Below are 20,462 nucleotides of genomic sequence, written 5' to 3'. Positions count from 1 at the left end.
CAAACGTACTTAAAGGCTACAAGGATACATATAATAGAGTGTCCTTAATTGTCAGTGTCAATTTAGCCCTTACATGCATTTATTATGACGAAAATGATCAGGATTGTTTTCATTATTCAAAATGTTGATAACATTGAAATACACTCATATTTTTTTTTTATTCAGTTTTGTTTAAAAGTCATTGGCCTGTCCACACAGAGTAAATAACAGGCTATAAAGTTTAGTTTTCCAGGACACAGACATGTGCATTACAGTTTTCTCTGCACACCAATACATACAAAAATCAAGTTTTTGACAGATGTATCTGGAGCAGTTTGTTCATGGCAAACACCGTCCGACATCGTGGATTGAGAGTCTCGGCAATCAAATAATTTGAGATTACAAGATAGTAACTACTACTGTTATCTTATTGCTATAGATCTGCTGATGCTGCCCCAACATTATTTGGAGAGACTCATTATGATAAACAAACCCAAAATGGAAATAATTGAACTGTCCACAAATGGACACCATTCATTAAAGTGTTTGACGATGGACCGGAATAGACATTAGCTACAACAAACACATCAGGTCTGATGATCAGCGTCTGTTTCGTTTTTAATACACTACCCCCTTTCAGCGTGCACGTTTGTCTCCTCTTTCGTTCTGTGGGCGAGCTTCGTATACTCCTCGCGCTTGCGCACGCCACCGCGTCGCAGAAGGAATACGACGGGAGCGGATTTGCGAGCTCGCCTTGTTTTTTGGCCGTGGGGACGCAGCGTAAAAAATATAAACGGAAAAAAAGCAAAGTTAAAACAAAAACATCTTTAGCGAGGCCATTTGAAAAGGTACGGTAGGTAAAGCTTGTTGTTTTCGCACCAGGAAATCAATGCTATCTCGGTAGATAGCTGCATGGCAGCTGGCTATCGTTATCAAGCTAATTGCGAGCACAAAGCAATATTGACAGCTTTAGCGATACATTTGTTGCAGATGCAACCTACGTCCATTACATTTCCTTATCCGTCATATTGACAGTTTTGGCATTCATACATGTCTTGCGCAAGAGTGCAGTTAAGGTTCGTGTGTTTGGATAAAGAGCTCTACAGAGCTATCCATGGCAGTGCCGTTTTTTCGGTCCAGGTAATCTGACTTTAGACAATAGTCTGGCATCTGTAGAATCCCGCATGAATGTATCACGACCTAAACAGTAAACAGTAATGAAATCATAATGGCTGTCTTTGATGGAAAAAATGCGTTAATATTTAACTACTTGCTCACGTACCCACTGGAGTAATGTCTTAATAGGAAACGATTTTAATATAACGATTGGCATAACCACTGGCGTAACATGTAAGGGTTGTTTATATTGTCTTGTCACTTTTACCTCTTTGCAGTTAATATTCGGACAGTCAAGACAGTAGGCAGCGCATATATTGGAATACGAACATGGTGTGAAGATGTTTTCATGACCGGAGGCTACGAGGTGGGCATGCGATAAGGAAGGCTACCTCGCCAGACCCCTGCCCCTCGGATAAAGAAGTGTGTATGTGAGTCAGTGTGCGTGTGCGTGTGCGTCTGTGTGTGTATGCGTGTGTGATATAATTTCTTCAGTGACGGATTGGGTTGCTAAAGCGGACTAGCAGTAAGACATTCCGAAGATGCTGAAGAGGTGGTCCGCAGCAACGCCATGCAGCAGCTCTCTCTCCGCCGTCATGCTCATCCTCGTCCTGCCCAGGTGCATGCTCTCAGTCCGTGCCGACAAAAACATGGTGAGCAAAGAGGACTATTACAGCGCGACGGTCAACGCCACAGTGTTGGACCTCAAAGGCAACCCTAAACAAATGCTCACGAAGGACGACGGGAGGTACGGGCAGAATTCACCCAAAACGGAAGCCAAGGGAATCGTGATAGCACCCGCGCCGGTGAATGGAGGTAAGCTTTAAAATACTGCTGTAAAGAGGCTCCCTGTTCCAGCCCATGTCCTATATGACGTCTACATATTTTCTTAGCGGCTTGTGATGAAAGGCAAGCGCGAACGGTGTTATTATCCTACTGTCTGATGTGGATATTCTAATGGAATAATTAGCCTACTATCACGGTTTTCATGCATAAGCTCTTGCCTACAGTCCTTTGGACATCGCTCACTAGTCGCTGTTGCCCTGTCTATTGTGTGTGTGTGTGTGTGTGTGTGTGTGTGTGTGTGTGTGTGTGTGTGTGTGTGTGTGTGTCTGCGTGTGTACGCACACCCCTGTCCTTGCCAATACAATTAGAGTTTGATCCTTCAGTTTTGTTAGTTATGTCACAATGAGTGTACACAGACACTTTGTCTATGAGAAGTTGCTGTACGGTTGTGGTGAAGGCATAGAGGTCAAACATTTAGCGCCGATTTGTGTTAACTTCTATTTAACGCATATTTAAACCGTCGCACACTTTACCATGTCACAATGATTGAACGCTTGGTGGTCCACCATCCGCTACCGTTTTAAAGAGTTCTTGAGAATGTCAGGTCAGCTTAACTGTTTGGCTGTTATCAGTACAACCAAGCCTTAATGGGCCTTCATTGGAGTGGACCTCCTAGATAGGTATGCATTAATGTTTAATGTTGTGAGTTTAAAAGAACTGAATGCATTTTAACCCCCCCAGATATAATTACAGAGTAAAGGCACAAATGAACATTTAAATCTCTGTCTGTTATGTGGAAACCTGTCCTTAAAATAAGAAGACTGTCAATCCTCAGCTCAGGTGTTTTCCTAGTTACCCAACTCATAAATACTGTTGCAAATCAAGCTATTAGTGTAATGAAAGAATGAAAACAGTATGACATTCTCAATGTATGTGCTTGTCTATTTGTGTGTGTGTGTGTGTGTGTGTGTGTGTGTGTGTGTGTGTGTGTGTGTGTGTGTGTGTGCTTGCGTGTGCTCTTGTGGTTGGTGATATTGACACCATATCATGTCTTTTTGGACAGTGTCTTGAATTGCACATGGCTCTTTAACCCAATTATTGTAAGTCATGATAAGGGCCAACTTTGGTTTCTCTTAGTGTCCTTGTGTGTTTCAGGGAACCTGCTGCATGTTCTCTTGCGGGTAGGCTCCTCCTCTTCAGCCTTCTTTCTTTTGTTTTCTTTCCTGCAAGAGCAAGCTGTGTGTGTGTGTGTGTGTGTGTGTGTGTGTGTGTGCACGCATGTTTGTGTGTGTGTGTTTTGTCTTTCCTGCAAGAGTAGGCCGTTTTGCAAGACATGGCTTGACTGAACTGTCCAAGCCACTGTCCCCAGCCGCCCTGTTCACTTTGGGGCAACATCTCAGTTCAAATATGTTTAAACCAGACTCACTAAACTTGTGTGTGTGTATGTGTGTGTGTGTTTGCTCGCACATCTGTGTGCATGTGGAAACTGCTGCGTCCCCTAACCCCTTCCTTCTTTTTCAGCGCTTACGTAAGTGCTTGGGGTCTTTAAGTGGCAGACACTTGTGTGTGTGTGTGTGTGTGTGTGTGTGTGTGTGTGTGTGTGTGTGCTGTTCATTATCTGTGTTTTGGTGACCGGATGAATATCAGAGGCACTGAACGCAGGCAGAGAAGTCTGTTTGTTTTGCTTCTTTTTTTTTTCCTGAATGTCATCTTGATAGCGCCTCACATGTCCTCACTCCTGCCCTAGGCATCTTGTTCAATTACCACATAACGGGGAGCTATTTTTGCCCCGTCCTTCTCCCAGTTGCATCAACGTTTGTATGGACTGCTCAACTACCCCCCCGCTCCCCCCAAAAAAGATCAATGAGTTATAGACCATGAGAAATCCAGGCCATATAAATGATTAAAGGGTGTTCGCCTCTATTATATCAATTGCTTGTTTTGGAACAGCCTGTCGTGTGAGTGTGGCTGTGCTCCAGTTAGATTGAGCTGACCAGCCAAACCAGTTAAGTCCTTCTGATAGGGTCTGAGAGTTTTTCCACTCTCTCTCTCTCTCTCTCTCTCTCTCTCTCTCTCTCTCTCTCTCGGTCAGTGCGGTGGTGTCCTAGTTCATCCTGTCTGTGGTTTTCCCCTCCCTTGCCTCTCCACTGTCCAGCCAGCTGTGGCCGGAGGGAGGAGTCTGACCCAGGGATGCGGCACAAACACCCACCCCTAAAGGCGGCTGCTTGGTTCTGCGTTGGTGTTACATTGTTGCGCAAAATTTACTCATAGCAATTCATGCTCCCTGAATGGTTGCGGGTGTTGCCGAGCAATTCACACCCAGAACAATAGGCTTGCGTAAAAAATGGCGCAAGTCTAGAAAAAGGGGCCGACGCACGCAAGACGTGAAAAGTTGCGCAAGGATCGCGCAAGGGGCTTGCGCGGCCTCTTGCGCCTGCGCTTACGCTTACGTCTCTGACCATAAATCAGCCTAAAGAGGTCAGCACGCCCAGCCAGAGCCATCCAAGCAAGACGCCAGTGGCTCCATTGGCCACTCTTTCTCTCCATTTATTAGTGACTCTTTCTGCCTCTCTTTCCCACCCTTTCTCTCTTTCTCTCTCCCTCCATCAGTTACTCTCTCTGCCTCTCTCTCCCACCCTCTCTCTATCTCTTTGTCTCTCTCTGTCTCTGTCTCCATCAGTGACTCTCTCTGTCTCTCTATCCCACCCCACATGTGTGTTTGGAGGCATTGCAACAGAACAGGAACCAAAAGGCCCATGAGACTTTGCACCACAAGGGTCAAACTGACTGACCTGATTGGCTGGCACAGTGGAAACCGGCACTTCAGCCGTGACTAATTCCTAAAATGTAACTGGGCAGAGCGGAAAGTGTGCCACAGTCATACCCCCCTGTCTTTCTCTTTAGAAGCAGCTTCCTCCATTACAGTATACAGTTGTGTGCGTGTCCTTCCTCTTTACTTATGAACTGCAGTAAGGCACAAAAGAGCAAAGTGTGGGCATTTAAAGCACATTTAATGTGCTAAGACCAACCCAATTTTTTTGTGCTGATAGCCCTGTCTCTTTTGACCCTGGTCGAGGTACTTGTAGCTCCCTGGACAGGCAGGATGTTGTTGCACCCTCTCAGCCCCTGGGTAAACGGTATCACCACTCAGTGCGAGTGTAGGCTTGGTGGGCGCCGCTATCTCCCCCTCTCGCCTGAAGGTCACCCAGGGCTATATTGCTGTCTGTCTCTCTCTCTCTCTCTCTCTCTCTCTCTCTCTCTCTCTCTGTCAGAGTTGTATTGAGATGCTTTGACTAGAGCATGGTGTGCTTGTTTCGCTCAAATGGAGTGTGTTATGTTGTTTCAGACATCATGTTCTTGTTTGAAGGGACAAAACAGAGTGAAAACAGAAAAACAACCACGGGCGGCAAGGTGACAGGAAACCTCATTCGCCGCCTGCTATGCTTGGCCTACATGGGGGTCATGGGGTCGTGTTTTGGACAGTTGGGGATTTTTGTGCCCCCTCCCCCCCCTCTTTCTCCAAAAGTAATTTCTCCATCAACAAGCGCGCCATGACCTAAACTGTAGGGAAGTATTCTTAGTAGAGCTCTAGGTTCTGTGCTTTGAAAATGAGGGACAAGAGAAGCATGTCTAATTGTGTTCCTGCAGTGTGCATGTGTGGAAGAAGGTTTCATCAATCCACAGTACAGACGGCTCAATAAAGTTCTGAATGCAGTGCAAGCATGGCCACATCGTCTTTGCTCAAGGGAGATAAAGCCGCCAACGGTTCCGTGCTCAGTCAAGACAGAGTGAAGACTGTGCTTCCTCTCGGGGTGCATGTCAGCTTCTAAAGCCCTCTCTACGCTTACTTCGCTGCTCGCCTGCTAGGTTCACCTTCTCTTGTGCTGCAAGCTTTCTCTTTCCACTGTTTCTCCAGCCACTTGTTTTTTTTCCATGAATCTTTTTTTTCTGTGCATACATAGTTTCTGAAACCGTGCGTGTGGAATTTCTTCAGCCTTTCCAATCCCTCCTCTATCTGTCTCTTCTCTCTCTCTCTACTCTTTCTCTGTTCATTCTCTCTCTCTCTCTCTCTCTTTCCCTCTGTCCTGTCCATTCTGTTTGTCCCAGGCTGTCTGGCAGTAAAGGGGACATCAAGCAGGGAGATCAAATAGTCGTTGCTCAAGCTGCTCTGATGCGTAGCCCTAGGCAATGAAGACCGCGTAGACCTCTGCCTTTAACTCCCCCCCCCCCCCCCCCCCCCCATTCACCTGTCCTCCATCTCCTCGACGGTTGCCACTCCAACCAGGGCCTCGTTGCTCAAGCTGCTCTGATGCGTAGCCCTAGGCAATGAAGACCGCGTAGACCTCTGCCTTTAACTCCCCCCCCCCCCCCCCCCCCCCCCCCCCCCCCATTCACCTGTCCTCCATCTCCTCGACGGTTGCCACTCCAACCACCAGCCTTCGCCCCCACCAACTACCAATGGGAAGCCAAGCTGGGGACCCCCAACCAATCAGACATCAAAGTTGATGGTGACGTGCGTCGATGACGTCGCAGTGCGGGTTTCCCGCGGTGCTCTTTCGCAGACGGAGTGTCGTTTTCGGGTGTGGGCTCAAACGGCTGTAAATGGCTCTGTGGCACGGCGTCGATTCCAGATATTAAGCCTCTCGCCAGGCACTGCGCCGGCCAGAGGAGCAGGCAACGCGCTCTGACTCATCCAAATAAGCCAGTGCATATCTCCATGGTCTACCGTGGGAGCACTGCTGAGACTTTGAGATGATATTTATAACTTGGGCAACAAGAAGCTCTCTTCACTCCACACCAGCTTTGCATGTAGGGCACCCCAAGCCTCCCGCCTGTAATTGTCACAGTCTTAGTGAATGCGCTACAGTGCGGCTGGCGTATTGACGCACTGAGAGTCATAAGAGTGTGCTTAGTAGCCTGGTGTGTGCTGCCGATTCTGTGATTGCTGAGGCAGCACTGCCCCAGGCTCTGTGGAGGCATAAGGAAGCAGAATAATGATGATATTAATACAGAAAACCATTGAAGTTGACATTGTTGTGGATGGTGCTTGCTGAGGTGAGAGTATAGCAACTAGTAACCCGAGCTTGGAGACGGAGAGATTTTGCACTGTCTGTCTCCATCATATGCTCTACTGAGGGTACGCCACTCTTTCAAGGAATGGATATCTGTGAATGAAGGCCTCATACTCCCAATGAAAGTTGTTAGACACAGCGCTCTCTCGCTCTCTCTTTCTCTCCCTCTCTCTCCATCTCCCTCTATCTTTCTCTCTCTCTCCATCTCTGTCTCACTGGCAGCTCTCCTCCTGAATGATGGATGTAACCAGACTGTTGATAGCACCTTTTGTGGGGGAGGAGAAGCCCCCACCCGCTACATTAAGGATGCAACGCACCGTTAAATTGACCCAGGACCTCAAGAACACATGGCCATGGGGCAAGTGAGTGAGAAAGGCAAGGAAAAGAGAAGGGGAGAAGGAGAGCGTGAGGGAGAGGGAGAGGGTGAAAAGGGAAAAAGAGAGCGTGAGGGAGAGGGAGAGAGAGAGGGAAGAAAGAGAGAGAAAGAGACATAAAGAGGGTGTGAGGGAGAGGGAAGACTGAGGGAAGAAGACCTGCAAGACAGTAGCCCATGCCTGTGATATGTGTCTGTAAGAGATGCAGAGCGGAAATGTGAGCTCTGTTATAATGTAGGGATATTGATTTAAGTAGCGGTTTCATCATGGCCGATTCCTGCGTAGAGAGGGCAAGGGGAACATTACTGACACACACACTCACACACACACACACACACACATACACACACACACACACACTCTGAGTTAACCGATTGAATTACACAGTAGGTTTTGCATATGTGAATGTGACAACCACAAACTCATAGAAAATTACAAGGGATTGTTTAGTCATATTGGAGCCTGGTCTCTCACTGACCTTGCAGTGTTTTCAGAAGGAGGCGATGGCAGCTCACACGCAGACTCCACGTCAGCAGAGGTAGCCGGGGGTCTCTTACCTGGCCAGACATGCCTGACTCACCGCTGCTTACGCAACTCTTAATCACACAGTGCTCTCTCTCTCTCTCTCTCCTCCCGAATTCTGCTAACATTGTGAACTGCTTCTGGGTTCTGAGAGACAGAGAGACAGAGAGTGAGTGAGAGAGAGAGGGAGGGAAGGAGAGAGAGAGGGAAGGTGAGAGAGTGAGGGAGAGAGAAAGAGTGAGGGAGGGAGTGAGGGAGGGAGTGAGGGAGGGAGTGAGTGAGGGAGTGAGGGAGTGAGCGAGCGAGCGAGAAACAGAGGATGATGAATGTGCTTGCCACTCATCACACAGTGTGTAGGGTGTTGCACCTATTTTGAGCTCTCTTTCTGTGGGTTTCTGCTTCAGGTCTTTTAGCAGCCTGTAGCTGAACACATGCAATGGAGACTATGTATACTATATAGTGACTTTAGTAGTATAATGTTATTTACCAGATTCATGGTAAATAATTGTGGCATTGGCAGAATTTGGAAATGGACAAGACGGTGAGAAATGTGGGTAGGGATAAGAATAGAAAGGAATGCATTAACAGACAGCTTTTACGCTACGTGGGAGTTGTACATCAGAGTCCTACTCATTTGCATCATATTGTCATTATAAGCTGGCTTCCAATCAGCCTGCGGATGACCCAACATAAGTCCCCAGACATGAAGATGTGAATAGAATTCCATGAGGGTCAGCACCTCAACTAAACAAGAACAAAGAACCTAAACATAACAGTATATGATGCATCTTAAATGTCATCAGCCCCCATGTTGTTCATAACAGCTTAAGCTACATATTATATTGTGCCTGTGTACTTCCAGGCAGCTCTTTCATGTGTGGTAGACAAAGACAATAGATGTCCCCCCCCCCCCCCTTCCCCCGCTCTTCCCCCACGTACAAAAGCGCTGCTGGAACTGTTCCTTACGCCCACGCCAGGCATCATACTGATGCTGTCTCTCCCACAGGTGCCTGCCACGTTCCCTTAGTGTGTGTGTGTGTGTGTGTGTGTGTGTGTGTGTGTGTGTGTGTGTTTGTGTGTGTGTGTGTGTGTGTGTGTGAGTGAGGTTGGTGCCGTTGTGTTGTGCAGGTGTCTCTTGAAAGGGGGCCCCTCCTACATGCCGTGGTTTACCGGTTTCTGACTCAAGGTCTTGCCAGAAACATTGGCACCCACAAATCTTCTTTTTCGTTCTTTAAGTCTTGTTTATCTTCCTTCTTATCCATCTTCTCCTTCCTGTTCTTCTGCTTTGTCTCCATCTTCTTCTTCTTCGTCTTCCTCTTCTTCTTGCTGTACTACTTTTTTCTTCCCTCACAGCTGTACTGTGGTTGCTTTGATCACCACCTCAGTGGAGCTGTGCAGCCTGTTGGAGCACGCATCACTTTGCATCAATTTTCTGTCTCACACCCACACATAAACACACAGACACACACACAGACACACACACAGACACACACACAGACACACACACAGACACACACACAGACACACACACAGACACACACACAGACACACACACAGACACACACACAGACACACACACAGACACACACAGACACACACGCAGACACACATACTCTGGTGATACTGCCAAGCTATTTCCTGTGTCAGAGAGAGCCTGGTCTGCTTGTTTTATCACAGTGAGAATTTCACTCTCACGGTGAGTGTGTTGTTTTTATTTGTTAGATCTGTGATAATGCACACAACGGCCATGAAAATAGAGGAAGTTGTGATGGTGGTGATCTCCCGCTTGTGGCTCTTTTCAATAAACGCCTGTGCATCCCCAAAATGAGTTCATGCTCAGCTCGTTTGGTCTTACTCGGCCTCCCTCGTGTCAGCTGGACCTAACAGTTGTCTGGCTGGTGATGTTGCCAAACGACAGCATACAAGCTTGGCCTGAATGATTTCCCCAATCGCTCGATTGAAATTAAAACTCGAACCCCTTGTGACATCCCCCCTCCCCCCATACCAACGCCCCTCCACTCCCCGTCCCATGCTGCTCCATCTCACCACAAGAGTAGATGAGTATTGACAGCAGTGAGGGCTTCTGGGAAGGATTTGGCCCTCCAGCTCTTTTATTTAACTCTTTTATTATTATTATTATTTTTTAATCAGATTCCCAGCCTGTATGGACATGCTATCATTCCACATTAAAGTCCATGTGTTGAGGCTTTGAGGCAGCCAGGCAAAGGTTTGTTTGCCTGCTACATTTGCTGTCTGTTGGATGTAAACAGAGCTCTTCTGGGTCATATGGTATCAGCAGCCTCTGTAGTCGATCTCATTACTGTATTTTAACATATGTGGTAGAAGTCCAAACCTCTCTTTCGCAGAATTCACGCTGTTTTGAATTTGTGGGCTCTACTCTTAAACATAAAAACCCACTTAGAGCTTAAGTGAGCTTATGCCAGGGACTGTATGAGTCTTTGCCTCCACAGAGACATAGTCCAGTAACGCACTGAAGGCACTTTCATGTGATGAGAAGCTTCTTCGATAGACTCGAGTTGATCCTGCTGACACAAGTGAGACTGAGGATGAATGACCCGCACAAATTTCCAGAGAAGGCAGCTTATTACTGTTACGTTCTCATTTATGGGGAATACGCTCCCCCCACCCCCACTCTCTCCCTTTGTGTCTCTCTCTCTCTTTTTTCTCTCTTTCTCACTCTCTCTCTCTGTCATGCACACTTTCTATCTTGCTCTCGCTGGCAGGGTGCGAATGGGCATGCAGAGTTAAATGGAGGACAAAAAACCTAAACCATAAACCACGTGTCATCTGTCTCTTTCTGTGCGCCTTTTCTAAACAGATGAGTGTTTTTTTGCTGGTCTCTCCCCACATCAAAGCACAGAGGGGGGAAAAAAGAGAATATAATTATGATATTGAATTTATCTGGGCCAGATTCCAGGATAGCTCAGCTACTGTTCTCTTCTTTTGCCTTTGAGGCTGGTTCTGACCTCCAGGTATAAAAAGACACATTGCCTGTGTATGTGTTAGTGTGTGTGTGTGTTCGTGCGTGTGTTTGTGTGTGTGTGTGTGTGTGTGTGTGTGTGTGTGTGTGTGTGTGTGTGTGTGTGTGTGTGTGTGTGTGTGTGTGTGTGTGTGTGTGTGTGTGTGTGTGTCAGATGCTAGGTCGAGGGCCGTGGCCCCACACAGATGGTCATTAAAGTCAAAGCAAAGGGAGTGTTTCATAGCAGAGTCATCATTATGCACTAAATAATGTATTCATGGATTTTAAAGTAAGCCTTTGAGGTTCGTCACACACACTCTCTCTCTCTCACTCTCTCTTGCCCCCTCTCTCTCCCTCTCTCTCTCTCTCCCTCTCTCTCTCTTTCGCTCTCACACTCGCTCACCCATACATACACACAGAATTATGTAAATATATTTTTTTTTTGTGGACTGGAGTCAGTATGAGCTTTTAGTAAGGTTTATTTTGTAGATGTGAAAGCTGTTTTCCGAACTCAAGAGCACACCAAGGTACCATAATACGGGAGTCCTCCATAAAATGAGGGTGTGTGGTACGGTTCACCTGAACTCTAGCGCGGTTTGTAAGCCTTCTTGACCAAAACCAGGAAGCAAACACTATAAATGACCAGTGGTGGATCTAAAAATCTCCCAAAAATAAATAAATCAACCTCATATGTGAAATTATTTATCAATATGAAAAGAATCGTGACTAGAAGGAAAGCTACGCGGCAATGTATGCTTTCGGGCATACATGTATGCACTGCAAGTAAAGCTGCAAAATGATAGCAGTGCAAAAAGGACCAAATTACCAAACACAAAGTGTGTGGCTTTTCCCCCTCCCTTAATTTGTGTCGTTGCCTAACAGTATTGGTCAATAAAAGCTGCACAATGCTTACGTGCTGATGACATAAACAGACCGTGGTTCACAGCCAAATAATGTCATGTGACAAGAAACCAGCGGGGGTGGGGGGAATAATCATGCTCAAGTTCAGAACAGCAAAATTATACACCTTTTAAAGGGCCAAGTGAACTAGCCAGCAAATGCAGACAGACAGACAGACAGACAGACAGACAGACAGACAGACAGACAGACAGACAGACAGACAGACAGACAGACATGCTTACTCTCCCTATAACACAATATTAGGACTACTGACAGACAGACAGACAGACAGACAGACAGACATGCTTACTCTCCCTATAACACAATATTAGGACTACTCACAGACAGACAGACAGACAGACAGACAGACAGACATGCTTACTCTCCCTATAACACAATATTAGGACTACTCACAGACAGACAGACAGACAGACAGACAGACAGACAGACAGACAGACAGACAGACAGACAGACAGACAGACAGACAGACAGACAGACAGACAGACATGCTTACTCTCCCTATAACACAATATTAGGACTACTCACAGACAGACAGACAGACAGACATACATGCTTACTCTCCCTATAACACAATATTAGGACTACTGACAGACAGACAGACAGACAGACAAATGCAGGCATATAACTGAGTAGCAGTAGCGTGTCTCTCCCAGACCCCATGTACCATATCAAAGGCCTGTTCGCCCTGCTCAGGAGCCCCCAGTCCAAGAGGTCGACCGGCTGCAGAGCGGCATTTCATTGTGTCATGTTAAAGAGCCCGTACTCATTGGACAGGAGGCTATCTCTGGTCCATTATCAGTGAGTGGTGGGGGAACATGTGTTGGCCAGGTCCTCCCTGACAGAGCTGTAGCTCTTAGTGGTCAGGAGTCAAGGAGACCAGAGCTCTGGAGCCATACATCAAGGAGCTAATGATTTACTGTCTGTGCGTGTGTGTGTGTGTGTGTGTGTGTGTGTGTGTGTGTGTTGTATGTTTGTGTATGATGTACAGTGTTTCACGTGACCACACAGACATGCGTCACACACACACACACACACACACACACACACACACACACACACACACACACACACACACACAATGCATCTGGTCCCAGACTGAATTCTGCTGCAGAATTAGTTTGTGTTGATTTCAGAAGGTGTCCCTTGAAGGTTAGCTCTGAGATGGGCACGATGCCACCATGCACCAGTAAAACACGCACATGCACACGCACACGCACACGCACACGCACACGCACACACCAATTTCACCAATTTCACCAATTTCACCAATTTACCATTAAGCCAGCTGCTTCTTTTTTTCGTCACCTTCCCCAGCACATTGAATCTGAGTGTTCTGTTCCCGTTTAAGCAAGTGTTTGTTGTTGTGTGCGTAACTGACATACACCATGAGCAGGTGGCCACATGGCCGTGTCTGTGTTTGTGAGTCTGTGTATTGTATTTAATATGTTCTGAGGACAGTCAAGAGAGTCAGGGGAGGCTGCTGAATAAAAGAGAAAGCTCTTCTCTTCTCTTAAACATAATCAATGACATTGACCTTGGTATCCCTGAGCAACACGGGGGCCAGGCCTCTCTCCACTCTCCACCATAACCCTCTCCCAGCCTTCTCAATCATTTCACTAAGTAGTAGACCATCAGTTTGCATAGAATGCTCTTACCTGGAGTGACGTGATCATTTCCCTGGTAATGGATGGAGGGGGGCTTGTCTTGAACACACAAAACTAACAGGGAAGTGAGCGAAGTAAAGCAACAGGAACAGCCACTCTCCCTTCCCCCTACTCTTCTCCCCCTCTCCTCTCTCCTCTCTCCTCTCTCCTCTCTCCTCTCTCCTCTCTCCTCTCTCCTCTCTCCTCCTCTTATTCATATGCTTGTGCTCCAGTCTGGCGTCTTTCCCGAGGAGCAGCGTTTGTCAGCCAGCTGCACGCGTGCACACAGGCACTACAGGGACCGGGGCTGGGCTAGGCTGGGCTGGGTTGCTGCCACTTCTCTGGAGCCTGTTCTTAGAAAGTCATATTTATAATAAACGAAGGCATATTTCTATGTATAAAGTGTGTTTTACTTGCTGTGTGAAAGGGCAGTTATGGAACCACTCACATTTACCCTTTTTTCTGTGTGTGTGTGTGTGTGTGCGTGTGTTTGTGTGTGTGTGTGTGTGTGTGTCATGCGCAGTGGTGGACCTGCAGGGATGCTGTCAGAACACACGCTTTGTGGTGCCTCCCCGCTCCACCCAGTGGGTGGCGCTGCTCCAGCGGGGCAAGTGCACCTTCAAGGAGAAGATCCTCAAGGCGGCCGCCTTCAACGCCTCCGCTGTCCTCATCTACAACAACAGCTCCAAAGAAGACACCGTCACCATGGCCCACGAAGGTAAGGCTGTATAAACACCCACACACATACACACACACACACACACACTTACAATCACACAACCAGTATACATGTCTCCTGTTACAGTTGCCCCCCCCAAACACGCATGCAGTCACATTCTCCCTAACACACATATGGGTCAAATTATTTCCTATACACATTTTTGTGTGTATATATATATACATACACACACACGCACAAAATATACTTTCTCTCCCTCTTCCTATCTTCCTTTCTCTCTCCAGGTGCATGCACACTTACAGTAAGCATTCATGCTCACACAATGGCTGTTTACCCATAAGCACTAGCTCCACAAGCTTCCTATGCTTTGCCCCAGTTCTTATTCTGTGGACTCATAATATGACCTACATGTTGTGGCAGGAGTTCCATACCCAATGTTGTGATGATGGCAAACACAATGTCCTTATGGAAAACATATTCATTTATCCCGCTGGTATGGTATAGCTTGTTCTCTGTGAATGCATACTGTGGTAGTGGGCGAGCTAGCATGGCATTTGAAAAACCACACAACAATTAGTCAGGGAAAACAGAGGTCATTCATAAGCAAACACCATATGGACATGACACTGCCCACAGCCGTGGGTGACTTTTACACACACACACTAACACACACACACACACACACAGACACACACACAGACACACACACAGACACACACACAGACACACACACAGACACACACACAGACACACACACAGACACACACACAGACACACACACTAACACACACACTAACACACACACACACACCTAAACACACTCCAGAGATGAGGATGGATTCAGGACGTGTCCTGCCTGGTTCTTCAACCTCTACTGAAGTAATTAAAAGCAGAACAACAGCAGTTGCCAGGAGATGTAGTGTGACGCCAGTAAATGTCGGGCGGGGTGAAGTGGGTTGCTGACTGGCAGAGGTGAATGAAGGGTGTGAAAGTGATGCTGCTGATCCCAGACAGGCTGGAACGTTATGTTAGGGCTTATGTTCAGGAACTGTTTACTGCGATGAAATTATGAAAGATAAGGTAATATAAATCCTGAGTAGTCATTTGGGGTAGAGGTGTGTGTGTGTGTGTGTGTGTGTGTGTGTGTGTGTGTGTGTGTGTGTGTGTGTGTGTGTGTGTGCATTGAGAGGATGCTCTTCCTGTAGGGACACTCTGAAGGGTACACAGTGAGTGCACACTGGAATCCAGCCACTAGATGCACATCTACAAACACACACTTACGCTTGAAAGAGTGACGCAGAAGCAAGCCTCTGCTTTCCAGTAGTTTTCCCTCATCCTGAAGCACTCTGTATTACAGTTAGGGTGCGATTTGTCCCAAAAAAACAGAGGGGGGGATGTTTTTTTTTTATCATGAAAACAAGCAATTAATAGGCCTAATTATTTTCAAGTTAACGGTAGGCCCTATTAGGTTACATTTTGAACAGTTGAACATTTATTGAAAACTTAAACTGCTCTGGACTCGTTTCATTTTGCCCTCATTTTATTTCCAGCGATGTTGGCTATAAGTGTAAGAAAACTCTGTCACAACCTGCCTGTTTTTTCATATTTTTTTTAATAATTGAGGGTTGTCCCCTCTGTGGATGAAATTCATCCAGCTGAGATAGGGATGTAAATAATAATAAAAAAAATTGCACCCTGATTTCAGCTGCCTGGTTCTACATGTCCATACATGCCCCTGTCTAATACATTCCACAGGCCTTCTGGCCTGCTCAGACGAGAAGATGGTCTGTTTGGAATCAGTACAGCCTTTCATTCACAGCCCCCTGGATGGAAGGAACTTGGACTGAGCATAAAAAACAAAACAAAGAACAGATCCTCATAATATCAGAAGCCCAGAGAAATCTAAAGAAGAACACACACACACACACACATGCACAAAAAGGGTTAATCTTCACAAGGAAGCCAAGTGCAGTGTGTTACAGCCAGTCTAGCGTGCATTAAGAATGCAAGGCAGCTAATGCGACTTAGCCTAGCTTAGCCAAGGCTAGCCTAGCATGATGCAGAGCGTGGTGGGGACACTGAAGCTATGAGGGAGGGAGGGATGTGGATAGAAGGAGTGAGTCATGAGGTGCGACAGCTCCATATCCCCGGGATCGATGGGGATTTATAAATATAGAAAGACCCTATGACTAATTCAGAAGGTCATTTTCCTCTCATGAACACTGGCATTCTTGGAGCAAAAGAGCAAGGGAGGGAAAAAAAAGAGAAAACTTGGGAAATATTGATCGCCCTTCACACGGGAAGGGTTTCATTCTTTCTCTCCCCCCCCACTGTCTACCTCTCTCTTTCTCTCTCCCTCTCTCTCTCTGTCTCTCATTTTCTCTCCCTCTTTTGTTTATCCCCTCTCTCGGTTTCTGTTTTTTTTTTTTTCAGTGTTTATTTTTATCTAGCAGGGCATTGTACAACTGTAGTTGTGGTTCTGGTTGTGGCTGTGCGTGTTGCAGAAAAACAAATGTTGAAGGAATGTTGATGCATTCCTGCTAAGATAAGACTGAGATGAGACCTAGATTTGCTTTGACTAGAGAAACAAACAGGAAGTGTGTTGTTCTTGGAACTGTGTGTGCATCACACTGCCTTCAGTCTCTGGCATGCAGCAACTCTGTATCTGTAGCGTCACGTCACTTGGATGGCGTCCAAAAGAAAAAAAAACCTTGCTTGCTCTTCAGCACAAAACATTGCTGAAGGACATGAAAAGAAGCCTGATGAATGTTGGGATTGGTGTTTGGTCGGATGATTTTTTTTTTTCAGCTCAAATGTTGTCCAGCATTGGTGTGAACCTGGCCAGGACTACCCCAGTGAATGCATAGCCCTGACAGTGAAGCACAGAGGAGGGAGTGTGATGAAATGGGGCTGCAGGAGTGCTAAAGGAGTTGGGGAGATGACATTCATAGATGGCACCATGAAAGCATGTGTGTATACCAAATGACTGTCTGTCCAGTTTCCACAAGCTTAGTAGAGGAGGAATATAATAATAGTGATACAAAGCAGACCGCCAAAATGATATAAGAGGAGGAACAAAAAAAGAAAACTATGACCTGGCCAGGTATGTTGCCTGACGTGACTCCAATAAAATGCCTTTGGGCCAGATAAAGGTAGAGCAACGCAACCACGCCTCTGAAGAATGAGAGAACAAATGTGTGCAACACCGGTGTCCTCCATGGATCGAGTGTCATTAACAATAAAGCACGTACAAAGTATTCGAAAAATTAAATGTTTAAATCTCAGCAATAAAAGGTGTCCCGACTTGTTGCATTGAGTCCCAACTGTGAGGCTATTTTGTAATATAGTAAGTCTTAAATTAGTTCCTCCTCTGAGGCTTTTTTGTAATCTTAATTGTTAGCTTTTAATTTGACACAAATACCTTACTTTTCAACTTAGAAATAATGAAGGTGTGTTCAATTGTTAATCATTTGACATTTTAACTAATGCCTGAACAGGATTGTGCTCCTGTTGTATACTGTAGATTTGATGCTAAAAAACTACAACCAGCAGAAAGAGGGAAAACAAAGAAAAAAAATGTGTGTGTGTGTCTGTCTGTGTCTGTCTGTGTCTGTCTGTGTCTGTCTGTGTCTGTGTGTGAATAGTTGCGGATTACATTTGAAAATGGTATCTGTTTGTATGAGTGTGTTGTTTGACTGACTTTACTCAGTGTATGTGTCTGTTTGAACAAGACTGTGTGTGTGTGGTGTGTGGTGTGTGGTGTGTGGTGTGTGGTGTGTGTGTGTGTGTGTGTGTGTGTGTGTGTGTGTGTGTGTGTGTGTGTGTGTGAGAGAGAGATATCAACTCGTCAGCATCTCTGTCCCTGGCTCACGTGGCAGTGGCAGCTGCTGCTGAAGAGCTATCTCTCTGTCAGAGTTGCAGACAGGTGAAGGTCAGCACCACGCTCCCCTCCCATTGGTCAGGTACATGGAATGTTTGGTTGAGTCATCAACGTAAGGTCAGCCAAACTGCTCCCAGCGCACAGCCTCCTCTCCTTTCCTCTCCTCTCCTCTCCTCTCCTTCACTCTCTTCACTCTTTCCGTTAAATGCACAGCCATTAAGCCATGTAAACTCACCTCTGACTGTCATATCCTTTAAAAGTGAACCCCTCCAGACCGTTGTCACCTTTCTTTCTCAATTTGATTTGAGGCAGGGTGACGAGCTCCAGCGTTGCGTAGTTTGGCGTCATACTATGGGCTATATTTATCCTGTGGCTCAGCGGGATGTATCGTAATGGGAAGACAGACATGAGTAAAAGTGATGTGGTGCATGAGCAGGCGCAGCTGCCCCCATCTTCATTAGGCCATGCACACACTGCCAGAGTGTGTGGAGTCACATGAGAAATGGGATGCAGAAGACTCGCAGATGGGCTTTTTTTTAGGACTCCTCTGGTTGCTCCGGTTAGGGTCCCTTTTTAGTTTGAAGTGTGTCTGTGTCTGTGTGTGTTTACACGTGTGTGTGTGTGTGTGTGTGTGTGTGTGTGTGTGTGTGTGTGTGTGTGTGTGTGTGTGTGTGTGTGTGCGCGCACGCTCTATATATACAAGAATTTGTGTTTGGTGTTAATGTGTGCACATATTTGCACATGTGTGTGTGTGTGTGTGTGTGTGTGTGTGTGTGTGTGTGTGTGTGTGTGTGTGTGTGTGTGCTACAGCTTTGCAGCCGGGTGTGTGACGGGCAGCCTGAGCCAGGCGGTTATAAAGGTAATGATTTATGAGGCACGGACAATCCGCCAGCCAGTTGTTTTGACTGGCTGTGATTCACCATTGATCCCCATGGCCATAGAGGCCATAAAAGTAGGTGGTTCCATGATAACATATAGGTAAATCTTTGTGGCTGTGTGCGTGTGCGTCTGTGTGTGTGTGTGTGTGCGTGTGTAGACTGTCATGTAAGCACGTCTATGTGAGTGCAGAATATGTGATTAAGCACATTTGCTTCCAAGGTATTAAGAGGTCTGAAAATCGCAGCTCTGCTGAAAGGAAACTGTCTCCTTGGTCATTAGGGCAAACCCCACAACAGAGTTATGACTAATATGGACAAAGTCATGTAATCCACAGTGCTGGAAAATACTGACGTTAATCCAAATACTCCATTTCCATTTTAGGTCTGTGGTGCTACTTTTGTAGCCAAGACATTCAAGTTCAAGTGCTAGTGTTGGTATAAGGATGACCTATGACCTCTTCACAACCCAAAATAAATTCTTCTGCCTTAACACCATTTTGTGAAGAGAAACCATTGCCATTGTTGTAGACCACAGCCCAGTAATGCCGTTTTGCTGCAGCTATAGTCGTGCCAGCCTCTATTTGCAGATGGTACAGTGCCCATCAATGAAAATGCAATTTAAAAAAGCCACCAACCCCTAAATCCCACTGGAAGCAGACCTGTGGGCCCACCCTCACCAAAGTCACAGCTCGGCTGCCAAGCACACTCTCTCCTCTACCCCTCCTTCCCTCCTCAACCCCCCCCCCCCCGGCTCCATCCTACAACCAACCCATCCTCCCCCCTCCTCCATCTGCCCATCCCCTTCTGTTTGTCAGTCAGGACGGCACAAAGGTGCCCTGCATCGCATCAGCCACACACACACACACACACACACACACACACACACACACAAACACACACACACACACACACACACACACACACACACACACACACATCTCCCATGGCACCCACTGACAGATTAGCCTCAACTGCTGAGTCATGCAGCTGTGGCCTAAAGGGCACCTTAAAGGGGCTTTCCTCTGAAAAAAAGGAAAAGAATGATCAATCTTTAATCTTTAATGACTTCACCTCCCTGTATTTTAAACATTAAGACCAAGGTGCAGGCAGGCAAGCAAGCCTTGTGAAGCGCTCTGTCTCATCATAATGTCAACCGGGATTGACAGAAACACGTCAAATATGCTAATGCTAACAGACGGGGGGAAGAGGGAAAATTCCGGAAGATGGATGCACTGCAGGTCATGAATCAAAGCACATGTGGGGGCAAGAAAAAAGAAGAGGGAGGGAGGAAGGGATGGACTAGGGGGAGGCCTCCCCATCAGCCTCTAATCTCCTCAGAGCACTTACGATGGTATTGGGCACGGTGGTTGCCGTCAAGGAGGAAGCAATCTCTTAGCGATGCCCTTGGAGTCAAGCAACAAGCAGCCGCTAGCATTTAATCTGACAGCCCCCTCCTGAGGGAGCCCAGAGAGAGGGAGCGCTCGACAGTGCCTACCTGTGTTTTATGTGTGCCTCATTCAGACAGATGACTGACATCACGCAAGAGAGAGACAGGCAGACCTGAACAAAGTAGCTTCTAGAAGTAGTGCTTACCTGTCTTTATGTTTCTAGAGTAGTGCTTACCTGTCTTTA

General features: G+C 46.6%; 1 protein-coding gene across 2 annotated transcripts in view; it reads left to right on the top strand.

The window, feature by feature from the left end:
- Positions 1-690: 690 nt before the first annotated feature.
- rnf130 (ring finger protein 130) overlaps positions 691-20,462 on the top strand; it is a 43,226-nt gene continuing 23,454 nt past the window's right edge. For both annotated transcript variants that reach the window (XM_080840589.1, XM_080840588.1), the window contains exons 1-3: positions 691-827; positions 1,374-1,911; positions 13,917-14,111. In XM_080840589.1, coding sequence (XP_080696715.1) covers positions 1,638-1,911; positions 13,917-14,111 — 469 coding nt within the window. In that variant the 5' untranslated portion in view covers positions 691-827; positions 1,374-1,637. The remainder of the gene's footprint in view (positions 828-1,373; positions 1,912-13,916; positions 14,112-20,462) is intronic.

This window comes from Sprattus sprattus, assembly GCF_963457725.1.
Source record: "Sprattus sprattus genome assembly, chromosome: 6".
In the NCBI taxonomy this organism is placed as follows: domain Eukaryota; kingdom Metazoa; phylum Chordata; class Actinopteri; order Clupeiformes; family Clupeidae; genus Sprattus; species Sprattus sprattus.
The sequence above is the reverse complement of the archived record's forward strand: the minus strand, read 5'-3'. Positions and strand labels throughout refer to the sequence as shown.